Source organism: Accipiter gentilis, chromosome 24 (assembly GCF_929443795.1).
Source record: "Accipiter gentilis chromosome 24, bAccGen1.1, whole genome shotgun sequence".
Taxonomy (NCBI): domain Eukaryota; kingdom Metazoa; phylum Chordata; class Aves; order Accipitriformes; family Accipitridae; genus Astur; species Astur gentilis.
This window is the reverse complement of record NC_064903.1, coordinates 2,019,204-2,031,623: the sequence shown is the minus strand read 5'-3', so window position 1 is coordinate 2,031,623 and position 12,420 is coordinate 2,019,204. Positions and strand designations below refer to the sequence as shown.

The 12,420-nt window shown below is 53.2% G+C and overlaps 1 protein-coding gene across 6 annotated transcripts in view; it reads left to right on the top strand.

Annotated features, from left to right (window-relative positions):
• The window catches only part of LOC126050211 (Krueppel-like factor 5), a 39,974-nt gene that overhangs the window by 20,641 nt on the left and 6,913 nt on the right, over positions 1 to 12,420 (top strand). For 4 of the 6 annotated variants that reach the window (XR_007509458.1, XM_049827800.1, XM_049827797.1 and 1 more), the window contains exons 2-4: positions 5,331 to 5,378; positions 8,457 to 9,360; positions 11,947 to 12,006. Coding sequence is in view for 5 of the 6 variants with exons in the window: in XM_049827797.1 (XP_049683754.1) it covers positions 5,331 to 5,378; positions 8,457 to 9,360; positions 11,947 to 12,006 (1,012 nt within the window). In the remaining variant the exon portion in view is untranslated. Of the gene's footprint in view, positions 1 to 3,917; positions 4,015 to 5,126; positions 5,167 to 5,330; positions 5,379 to 8,456; positions 9,361 to 11,946; positions 12,007 to 12,420 lie in introns of those variants that run through there. The other 2 variants (XM_049827802.1, XM_049827798.1) reach the window with 2 other exon arrangements.

Sequence of the window (12,420 nt, the reverse complement as noted above, 5' to 3'; positions counted from 1 at the left end):
TGTGCCAGCTTCGAGATGGAAAGCTGGTGGGATAGATTGCCTCTAGCAGTCTTCTCCATGGACTCCAGAGAGAGCTTGCACAGAGACTTCAGCTTAGATGCCCACTTTCCTGGTGGCCAAAGCTAGTGAAGAGGAATCAGACACAGCTGAATGCTTTGAGGGCAGCACTGGTTTCTTGGAGCTGCTCCTAACATCTTTGAGACAGGGCAAGTAGAGGAGTCCAGCCGGGGCCTTCTGCAGCCCAGCACCCACCTACATAAGCACAGAGTTTGGCTCTGCTGCCCGCAACAGTGCTTTCTTATTTACAGCAGCCAAACGTTTGGCCCTGTGTGTACTTGAAAGGAAGAGTCCTGGGGGGTTTCTTTGCTAATCCCGTTTTGCAGAGAGTTCCAGAAGACTTGAGGAACAAACAGAAAATAACGTCGATCGAGGTCAATATCAAAACCAAATGATCAGAGAAACAAATATTTACTCAGGTCAATATTTAACTAGGAGACAATAAATGCTGATATTGAACCAAATCTGTATATAAATACAGTCTATTTATAATGTGTGCCTTTAAAGGGGTACTGCCAGGTACTTGCCATGGTTTTTGATTGATGATTATCCTCCCCATTGTTTGCCGATTCCCTTGGAGGCTGGAGTTTCATGCAGGTGCATGTATGAGAAAGAGACTGTACTGCATAATCCCAGGGCCCGGACAACAGGCACAACCGTTGTCCCACACACGCCTGTGCTCGGGGGGGGTCCCTCGCCCCGAGGAGGGGCCCCCCCTTGCACCTGGAGCAAGTGCCCTGCCGTCTCCCCGTCCCTTGAACCTCCACATCACAACGGTTGTGCTCCTGGCTGACCTGCACGGGCGAAGCTGGCATTTTGCTTGTACCCCTCTCCCAAAAACTCTTTGCATCGGTGACCAGCACAGCGTCGCGGCTAGGGCTGGCTGTGAGCAAGAGCCTGAGACCCAGCTGGGAAGGGGGGGAACGGGCTTGATGCCTCCCAGCATTGCAGAGCAGGATCAGGGGGGAGGGCAAGGGCTAGCGCAGGTCTCGAAGCCGCCAAATACTGAAGAAAGTCCCCCCGCCGCCTGCCCCGAGCCCTTTTCCCCCCCCAAGCCGCTCCCTCCGCCAACTTTACAAGCTCATTGCCTGTTTAGCAAACATTGATTTCTCTCCTTGTTCTCCGCTGCTGCCCGTGTGGTGACAACATCTGATGTTTCTATGGCGGTTTGTTATTTATCAACTTCAGATTAGAAAGCGTTTAATCATGGGAAAGACACGTCCCGCCTCCTGCCTCAACAGCCTGCAGTGCCTAGTGCCCTTCTAATGATGCTCGTGGTTAATCGCTGGCGAAATGGCATGGTTGGCTCAAGCGCCGTTTTTTTCTACGTCCTCCCAAGAAATGTTTGTCTTGGACTCTGCCTGTATTGATCGATGTCCTGATAATGCCTCACCCTGCCTTTGACAACATCTGAACGAGGGAGAGAGGTCTCCGAGGCAGGAGGTACCTGCAGGATTTATGAAAATCGGCAGATGGTAGAGGGGGAAGACTCATGTCAGCAGCTATCAGCCACAGGAGAATCCACTCTGGAGGAAGCAGGGCTTCATTGTCTGCTTTCTTCACCCAGCAACTGGCTTGCAGGGCTGGGTTTTTACTGATTTCACAGTGCTGGGTGCTTCACAGCATACATCTCTTTCAGAGGCTGCTGAGGTTATCTTGCCCTCCAGGGAATTTCGATTGCCAGGTCCCAGGTTCGGATGTGCCAGTGCTGAGTGTAACACGGTCCTGCTGGTCCAGTGACACAAACTGGTGCCCAATGGCCTTGTCTGGAGTGAACAAAGTGCTGGTTCTAACACCTTTCCTTTTCCTGCTTGGTTTTTTTTGGCTTGCTTTTCTGTGGAAAGTTGAAAAGACCCTCCTCCCTGGTCAGAAATAGATACTATGACTTTGAGGGGAAAATACTACAGGAGTTCAGTGCTTTTGTTGTATGAAAGGCTATTCTTACTGGCTTTCCCTTCCTGGCCCAACCAAAGATCCCAGTTTGGACACCTCTAAACTCACAGAAGTTTTATTGATGTCTGCTTTGCCTGTATTTCCCCTTTGCTCATTTTTTGCCTGAGCTACTGACCTGTGACTCCTACGACGGCTGCTGGAGCCCTTGTCAATGCAGTTGGTGGAGTCTGGGGCATGCCTGCTGCTAGACCTCGTATCTCATCCTCATCTCCAGTGACTGCAATGGTGGCATTGCTAGTGACTGTAGGGGAAACTGGGCCACTGAACCTGCTAAAGACCTAGTGGTTCTTCAGCTAGAAGGCCCTGGAGGCTTTCTCCATCAAGTCACGGTGGGTATTTCTTGCAGTATTGAGATGAACTGAGCTCCCTGGCTATGTGAGAAGTTTAGTCCTTCTCAAAAAAGGCAAGAAAACAGTTAATTCACTGCCTCTGGCTGGCAGACAGGGAGGAAGGGATGGGCTGATCATTCCAGGTCATCGCTGTCTCCTGTGAGCCCACTGCAGCGTCCTCAGCTGCCCTCTCCAGAGCTGCCCCAGGCAGGGCTGCAGCCAAGGCGTCCGCAGAGACCCAGTGACTACGGGGCTTCCCCCTGGTGGATCCCGCTTTGCCCTCAATTTCTTCCTTTGTATTTGTGCTGCTTACCATGGCAGGTCTTGAATGCAGATGGCTGGCAGAGCAGAGGGTTTTATTGGTCTCCTGGTGTGGTTGATCCCAAAATGAGGGATCCAGCAGCTGGACCACCACTTGCAGGCTCAAGCGTTACCTGCGAAGGAGCTTGGCTGAAGTATGCAGGTGCTTCTGAAGCTGTTTATTCCAGTCGATGGAATGAGACACAGCTTTCAACCCCCAAACCCTTGTAACTCTGACCTGGAGCTTTCATGTTTAAGCATCTCCTCGTGCTTCCAGGCATGAAGACCATGTGCAGACCAGTGGCTCTCCAGGCATGGAGACCACGTGGAGACCAGTGGCTCTCCAGGCATGGCAGCTCTCAGCATCCCCAGCCTGTTTGGCACCTGTCCTCTCAAGGCTGTGTGGCTCTGTGGTCTATCATGGCCTCACAAGGAACGTCCTCCATTTAGATGCAATTCCCAGAAGAAGAACAGCTCAAAAAATGGGAAAACTGAGTCCATTGAGTTGGTTTTGCTGGTTTTCTGTGAGAAAGAGGGAAGCCTGGGCTGGTTTCTAGCCCTTGCTGGCCTGACTGACCAGCCTGACAATGTGTGCGTGACCCCAAACTAGGAGGGCAAGAAAAGGCTTTACTACAATCTTGTTGAACTGGAGAAATAGTAGAGGTTAGGGTGGCTGTGGAGGAGAAAGTATGCACACTGGAAGTGAGCAGGCAGCAGCAGCTGCAGAAGGATGTGGAATGAGAATGGGGCATAAGCTGACACTGAACCCACAGAAGGCAGATAAATAGTGTTTGGGGATTTGGAGAGAATACTTCCCCTTTACTTGGTGCTGGAGGACTGACCTTGGAAAAAGGATCCAGGTCTGGGTGAGAGATCTGAGAAGAGACCTCAGCCCTCTGTGGATATCTGGGGGGAATCGAGGCAGGAGAAGAGAGGCATGCAAGACATCTGCAAGCATGCTGTAGTGCATATGGGGAATGATAAAGGAGATTTAAGTCCTGGCAAAGTCTTTCTCCCTTGGAGATGGCAAAGCACAGGAATAGGCTAGCTGAAGGGGACTCTGCTGCCAGGAGTGGCTGGGGTACCTGCCTCTGTGCCTGAGGAGGTGGGATTCCCCCAAATCCCCTGTTTGTAGGAGCCTGGCAGTGGTGTGATGCTGAGAGCTTCACCTCGGAGGGGCTGGAGCTAGCTTGTGGTGCTGCCACCCTTCTGTGGGAAGCACGGTCCGTCCGAGCCCTGGTGGCACGGCTGAGGCTCTTCCCGGGAAACCTTCTCGTATCCTTGTTCTTGCAGATGCCATGGCCTGTGGGTGGAGGAGAGGAGTTGTGCCTGAGGCCCTGAGCATGGTGTCTCCTGGCTATCGCAGCACCTCGTGGTGGGTGCCCGTTCCAGGGTGGGTGTGCTGGGGCTTTGCACAGCCCCAGGTCTGCACCAAAAAACCCCTCATGCGTGACTTGAGTGAGTGAGTGTTGCGGGCTCAGCCCTTGATGCCTGCTCCGGTGGTTTCCAGCCTGTTCCCAGGACACAGCGTGAACGTTTCTGCCTACCCTAAGGTAGCCTTTGTAGATGGGAGCCCCATGGGAACTGGGACAACTTACTGGTTTGACTAGGCTGGAAATCTCTGAAGGTCTTTGTGCCATGCCTCAAAGCCTCCTTTGGAAAGCTCTGTATTTCTCAGCTCTCTTTTCTTTCCCCGTGAGAAGCCCAGAGTTCCCCAAACCTTGCAGCCAGGCCAAGCTGCTGCCCAGATTCACCAAGCGGCCGCCCTCCTCGGGCAAGCTCCGACCGCCGCGCGCGGCAGATCCCGCTCTGCCTCTCGGCGAGGATTCAGACATAAAAGCAGGAGGGGACTGGCTGGGTGAGCTGGGAACCGAGTCCCTTGCTCGTCCCCTCAGCGGGCTGCTCTGTCCTTTCTCCCACCCCGCTCCGGGATGGGAAAAACAGACCAAAAAAAAAAAAAAAGAAGAAAACAACCAAAAACCCCTGTTCCTGGAGGCAAAGCCTGGATTTGGGAGCCTGTGGGAGCGGGTGGTTCCCCCTGTGCTGTGGTGGGGGGGACCGAGGGGATTCCCCCCCCCCCCCCCCCCCGAACCACAGGGCCAGATCAAACATGGCTCCCGCCCAGCCCTGCCTAGGGTGGGGCTGGCCCCGCCCACAACGGGGCACCACCCCACCCACTTCAGGGCTGGCCCCGCCCATAACAGGGCAACACCCCACCCACTTCAGTGCTGGCCCCGCCCACAATGGGGCACCACCCCACCCACTTCAGGGCTGGCCCCGCCCACAACGGGGCAACACCCCACCCACTTCAGGGCTGGCCCCGCCCACAACGGGGCAACACCCCACCCACTTCAGGGCTGGCCCCGCCCACAACGGGGCAACACCCCACCCACTTCAGGGTTCCTGCTGGTCCTCCCGGCCAGCAGGGGGTGACGCGGCGGCAGGCGGCGCTCTGGCCTGCCGTGCTGTTGGTTCGCCTCCGTGTCCGGGTGGCGGTGATGGCGGCGGGGAGCTAATGGCTGACAGGGTGGGCGGCTTGAGGCCCTGGGGGGGCTCTGAGGTGCTGGGGAGCCGGGGGGGGGTGTGTGTGTGAGGTCCTTCATGGCCGGGGGTGGTTGGGGGAGGCCTGCAGGGGGGTGGTCGTGGCCTAGGGGAGGCCGCCCTACTAACCCAGGCCTGTCTGCCCCACAGCTGCACCCCATGAGGATGGAACAGCGGATGCCGCCGCTCATTCTGGAGGTGAAGCGCTTTCCTCATTCCTCCCTCTTGGCATGCTTCTGGCCCCCGTTGGTGAGAGGTACCGCTAAAGCCCCTAAAAGATTGAGCCGGGGCTTCCCCGCCCCAGTGTGCGCCACCCAGATCCACTGGGGAGGACATGGCAGCACCTCCGCTCCTTCCTTCTGCCCCCGCTGCCAGCTGGGGTGCGTTCCTCCCACTCCATCTGTGCAAGCCACCCGGGCGGGTGCCCCTGTAGCTAGCTAACTCCTTCGCGGCTTGTGTGTCTCCATTAACTGGATCCCCAGGGACCGTGAAAGGAGCTGTGAGTGACAGCCAGATAGAGACACCTGCACTCAGGACACTTGAGTTGGATGCCACCCAGACGTGTCAGCACTTAGTCATCCCAATTGTGCTGACCGTGGGCCGAGGAGGAGTTGGTTTTGGATAGAGCATTGGCTGGGAGGTGTTTAGGGAAATGGCTTGGTATTAAGTGTCAGCACCCAGTGTGAGCAGTGCCAGAGCGGACTAGGGTTGCTAGGCGTTTCTGGGCCACAAACAAGCAAAGTGCCCCTTTCTCCCTCTTTGAAGAATGCTGGGGCCCTTGGGGTGGTGTGGAACCGGTGACACAATCAGCAGCATTATGTCAGTCTGGATTCCAGCAGGGTGGGGCCCTCACCCTCCAGGTCCTGCACATGTCAGTGGGGCTGCAGCTCCGGACAGGGCTGGTATCCTTTCCTGTCTGGTGAAAGCCCGTTGGTTTTGCTCTGCTGACCAGCTGCCCCTTAACGCCCCCTTTCCCCAGGACCCTGGGGCTGCTCAGGATCAGAAGTGGATTTATCAGGCTGTAATGGAATGACGAGCAGAAGACTTTGCCCTGCAGGTAGGGGTGGTTATGAGAGAAAAGGAGGCTGGGAGACACCGAAGAGGAGGGCAGGCAGTGGACAGGGGAACTCTGGCTGAGAATGCAGGTTTTGGATCTGAAATTAGGGCCCTCCATGCCTTTCTACATTTAATATACCTGCCTGGTCAGCTGCCATATAAGGACCCACTGGAGTTGCGGTGGGGGGAGGGGGTGGTGGTGCGGGGGTGGTGTGTGGAGACCTTCCCTTGGGAACTGAAGGTGAGAAAGTTAAATGCCGGAGATAAGGGAAGTGTAGAAGTAAAAGGCATCCAACACCTTCCCCCTGCCCCCACTCCTGGCAAGTGGGTCATTTCATTGCTCAGGTATGTACGGCATTCGGAGCCTCTGGTACTGCCTAGAGCAAGCTGACTCCCAAGGGTAACAGTAATATGCCAGTGTGGGTGCACAGGGCAGGAGCACGAAGGGTTCAGCTCCAAATCTGTGACGTGGTTCTCCCTCGGGCAGGAACCCAAGCTGGACGCTGCAGGGGAGGGAGCATAGGACTGAGTTGAGGGTCTCTGATTCTCTTTCCTGCCTCCCACTGATGCCTTAGCTTTAGGGTATGCCTGAGCAAGGGTTTCCTCACTGGAGCATGGGGAGGGGGGTGTTGCTGGAGGCAGCGCTGCCTTGAGCAGAGGCAGTTAAGTGAGGATGTGGCACTAAGTGAGCTTGTAGTGCAAGACATAGCTTCCTTTAATGAGGGCAGGGACTATTCAGGGCCTGCACATTCGATGAGGACAGACAGGATTTACAGCACAATGTGTACACACACCAGTACAGCAACCACAGCGTAGAAAACAGGGTCCCAGTGCAGTGTAGCACTTCCAAGTCCAGCTGCTCCGAGCTTCTACCTTTGTAGAGGAGAGTGTATCTGTGGCACGTACCTGTATTTGGGTGGAAGCCAGCTTACCCATGCGTTGCCAGTATGGCTTGCGGAGGTGCAAAGGTTCTTTGAATTAGCTGGAAGCAGAGGTGATAGGTTTCACTGCAAAGGGCGAGGAAATCTCTTGGGTCCCATCCAGCTTTGTTAAGAGCAATGAAGTTGCAGCAAGGATGACTTTGGCCCATTGCACTCCAGTGACATAGTTCAGAGCTGTAAAACCCTCGGCTCAAGCGTGCAGGGTGTGGGGTGAGATCAGCTTGCTCTCCTGAAGTGCGCTGTAGGCTCTGCCAGGGAAACCTGGTGGTTTTGCCAGCTCCTCTACATATGAATGAGTCTACGAGGGCTTTGCAATGAGCTTGACACATGGATAACCACATAATTAAAGGCTGTAGCTTTATAGAAGAGCATTAGCACTGGTATCTTTAACCACAAAGAGCAGAACTTGAGTCATCGAATGCCAGGGGATGAATTTCCTAGCGGATTGCTCCATCAGGTTGCTGAATTATTGGGCCTGGATCCAGTGGGATGCTGCATCAGACATGAACCAGGAGGGGAAGAAACCTGGCAAGGGGTGATTGTCTGAGCTAGAGGTCCTGTTAGCTTGGAGAACCCAGACTTGTAAAAACAGCTCTACAAAACTAGAACTAACCCAAAGGTTAGGTGAGGGCTGAGTCACTTTACCAAGACAAGGCAGTAATAGTATGACTGGCAGCTTCCATTTTAGGCTCACAGTCCACTGAATTAGTGGCAACATTACCTAGATTTCTAGGGCTATAGCCCACATTATTCTCAATTATTTAAAGATGCTGTCCTAGAATATTCTCAGTTAGTCATTGTCCTAGGATAAAATGCAATACATCTCAGGCTGTTGAGTTTAAAGGAGACCAGACTCAGCATGTCAAAGGTGGGCTGCAGATCCAACATGCCCAAAGCGTTAGGCTGACTGGAGCAGTTTCTGATCTCATCCTATTTCTAGTGTTAAATTCTCCTGTTTGTGACGAAAGCTTTGTACCTAAAGCTTGTGACTTCTTTATCAGGCTCTATTTCTCTCATAACTGCATCCTCTGCCTAGCTTACCCTTTGTTATCAGTGCAAATAGGTAGGAGGGAAGTGGGACAGAGGACAGTGATTCACTCCTGGGGAGTCTGGCTGAGTCAGAGACTGAAGCTTAATCACTGCAGCCTGTGACTCCTGGGCCATTCTTGCTGCTCGCTCGATTTCCTGCTCTCTTAAGTACTTGTTGAACATTGGACTCCCACCACCAGTGTGTCAAGGTCACTCTTCACAAGTTCGTGTTTTTTATTTTTTGCCACAGGCACGGTCCGAATTGGATAAGTACCTTTCAAATGAGGTGCCACCCATCCCAATGATACCAGACAAGAAGTACCGTCGGGAGAGTGCCTCAGTGGTGGATGAGTTCTTCTCCACAGAGAAGCCCACTTCTACGCCGTACAGCGTGAACATCAATGTGATTCTGCCAGACACGACACACCTGCGCACTGGACTTTACCGGCCACCCAAACCCATGACGCCATTCCCACAGATCAAAACAGAGCCTGGCACCAGCTTCGCCCAGCCCTGCTCTTCTGCCTCCGGCTCCACGCAGACCCTGCCCGATTTCACCAGTGTCTTCAGCATGCCCCAGTCAGTGGCAGTGAACAACATCTTCATCAAGCAGGAGATGCCTTCTGAGATCCCCTTATCCACCAATCCACAGCAATCCCAGCTTTACCAGATGCCTCTTGGCAACGGAAGCGCTGACATTACCACTCTGACATCCTCCTCCAACAGCACCACAGCCATCAACAGTCTCAGTGGTGTTACCATGTCCACAGGTAACACCATGTCCAGTGTGGTCCACAGACCTGTCCAGCCAGGGGGGCCAGTTAAGCAGTACCCACATGTCTCCCAGGGACAGGGAAACTTCAGCCTCTCAGGGCAATTCTACCCTGCTCCAGGGGTGAACCTGCCCCCTTCACCCCCCAACTCACAGCCTGGCAGCCCAGAAAATCAACCTGAGCTCATCAACACCATCTCTCCCCCACCATCCTATGAAGCCACTTTTGGACTGAAGTTGGTCCAGTCATCCCAGGTCCCCCCAGTCCCCAATGGCCTTGGGACGCTCTCCCAAGGGCACATTGTCATGCAGCCTCCCAAATACAACAGACGCAACAACCCTGAGCTGGAGAAAAGGAGAATCCATCACTGCGATTACCCAGGTATGCTCATGGTTGATGTACTGGCTCAGCTTTGGGGGCTGTCTCTTCTTGACACACTGAGGTTGGGGGCTGCCTTGGGCCTCCGCAGGAGCTTAATCTGAAATCACCTTGCCCGCGTGATGAAGGGAGCTATGGAGTTCGGTGGAGAGCCCCAGGGAAGTGGGGTTGCCACCAACACCAAGAGAGTATAAGAGGTCGATCCTGCCTGTGCTAGCTGATGCTTTTTTTTCTCCTTTTCCATTTCCCCTTCGCACTCTGGCAAAAGCAAGTCTGACTCTGAAAGGCAGAAAGCTCCTGCAAAGCACAGGGATGCTCCTGGAAATCTGCTGCCTTAGCTGTCTGTTTCGCTCTGGTCTTGCCTAACCCTGAGCAGCCACATGCCCTCCGCAGATGAAACCATGCTGGCTTTCTCACTGACCTTTCCTTTCCCACTCTCCCATAATAGGTGGCAAACCATCCAGTAATTTCCATAAGCAGCCTTCACAGTCTTTCTCTGCAGCCCCAATTCTCTTCTTCCAAAGAGGCAATGAGCTGAATATCTCTCTGTCATATCCTTCAGTGTCTTCACGTACTGCATCAGGATGGTGTGGAAAGGCATTTCAGGGTAGCGATCAGCCCAGAGCTGAAGCTGTTCCCTCTGTGTCACCTCATTGCATGAGCATGTCCACCTAAAGACCTGTCGTGCCTTGGCAGGAGGAGATCTTGCAGTGTTTCCTGCATTATGCACAGAGGGCTTGTGGGACCCACAGCTGCAAACTGTCATTCATGCCGCATGGGAGAGAAGCAGTCATGTTCCTAGCGAGAAACCCCAGTGAAAGCAGCGTGAGGGCATGAAAATCACCAGTCCTTGTGCAGGGACACACACCCCCCACTTCCTGGGCCGAGCCCCAGCCATTGCGCTGTTGCTGTTGGGGATTAGCAAACAGTTCTCCCACGGCGGTGTGTGAACTGAGGAAAGTAATTTCCTAACTGCCACCTGCAAGATTTATGTGCTCTTTCCATGGCACAAGAGTGCCTGTAGTAGGTCAGCCCAGAGGCCTGTCTAGCCCAGATCCTGTCTCCAGCAGTGCCCCGAGGAAGTACATAAGAATAGGACATATTTAGTGAGATCTTTCTGTGCTTAACACCATCCCGCCCTCTGGCAACCTCCAGATTAGGGACTTTCTGAGCCAGAAGCTGCACCCATGTTCTTGTGGTTAACAGCTTGTGCTGAATTTTCTACCTCCTACCTTCACGGTGGGAGACGGATTAAGGGTGCAAAGAGGGCTTCTTCTAATCCTTCACGCTGAGGTTCAGCTAGAGGTGAAAGCAGTCGGGACTGGTGGCAGGTGCAGCAGGTCTTACTGACATGGTCTGCGCGAGGAAGCGACAGGCATGCCGAGTTCACACCAGTAACCTGATGAACAGGGGAGACCTGTTTGCAAAGCCCCGATCCAAGTTTCCAGGTGGCGGCCGCAGCACTTTTTCCTCTACATGGTCATGGGGAAATGAAGCTCAGCCGTGCCCTGCTCTGGCTTCTCTGTGCTGCTCCCGCTGGGTTTGGAAACTGCTCTGGGTGCTCAGCTGGCTTCGTTTCTGTGTCCAGCAGGGAGGCAGTCCTTGGTCTCATGCATACCGTGAGGGACCACTGAGGCTTCAGAGCATCAGAAGCAAAACTGAACTCAGTCACCAACCCTCACCCCTCCTACCATGGGGAAGGGAAAGGCAGCTAGCTGCTCCTGCACGTCCCGAGCAGGACAGCATGGAGAGGTGATGTCCTGCAAGAGGCTTCTTTAGGCTGTGTGGAAACAGTGGAACGAAAAATATGACTATGTTGCTTATGCAGGTCATAAAACTTCATATTTTAATATGCTTGTCAAAACACAGTGAAGCAGGGCCATAAAGGCAGCATGAGACGCTTTTCTAAGCTTTATCTAACTGAAATGAGGGACTAGCAATGATTCATTTTGAGATGCCTGTTGAAACTTTTGATGAAGTCCTGGTGTTTCTGTTAAGAGCCTTCCTTTGATGAAACCTGTTGTTGCTGATCCGAAAAAACTTCCCACTGGCTTTATTCTGGATCCTGAAAGCCAGGTTGTGGCTCCACAGTGTACCTGGCATTTCCTGGAACATTTTTACCATATCTGCTGGGGCTGGGACTATTACAAAATACATCTTCCCTCCAGCCTTGCAGTAGTGATATCAGTTACGTCTGGAATCCAGAAAGACGAACGGCAGCACAAAGCCAGCAGCTAATGGTGGTGAATTTAATGTTTTCATCCTGCCTCGAAGACCTGGCTGAAGAAAGGGGGATTTGAAAGTCTGTGCCTGATTCTTCCCCGCCCCCCTAATTCCCAGCATAATGCCCATGGGTGTCAGGGTTGTATGGCAAAAGATGGAGTGTTGTAAAGGTCTGTCTGTCTTGGAGAACAAATGCGCTTTAGTTTCTGCTGAAACAAAACGGGTATAGCCAGGCTTATTTGCATACTGTTACCCAGAGTGCTTTTCAGGCCTGCTCTGTCCCTAACCTCAAATATAAATGTTCTGGATTTGTTTGAGGAAGGGCCCCTTTCTCACAGGGAAGTTGTGTCTTTTCTGTTTTTGCAGGTTGCTCAAAAGTTTATACCAAGAGCTCCCACCTGAAGGCACATCAGAGGACTCACACAGGTAAGAGCACCACATCATCAGGAAACTCTACCAGCCTGCACTTCTAATGCTGTGCCTGGTGATGGTGGTGATAATGTAGCTGGGTAGATTACCTTAATTAGGGTGGTTATTGGGGTAAGGAGCACAGTTAAGTCTATTGATATTAATGCCAAAAAAAGTCCAATGGTTGCACTGGTTTAGAGCGACTGTACACTGCTGCGTGCACTTGCTTGCCTTCTGGAGGGATGGTCTAGAATTTAGGAGAACTCTCAGAGGCTCTCGAGTCGATGGATTGGGAGGAGGAGGTGCCCCCAAAACCTCTATTACTCTGAGCTCTTCCTTTGAGATCTCCCAAATCCTAGCCAGGTCTGATCCTGCTTAGCCTACAGAAAGATTGCCTAAAGGTATGTGGTGCATCTGTATGACCTCTGAGGA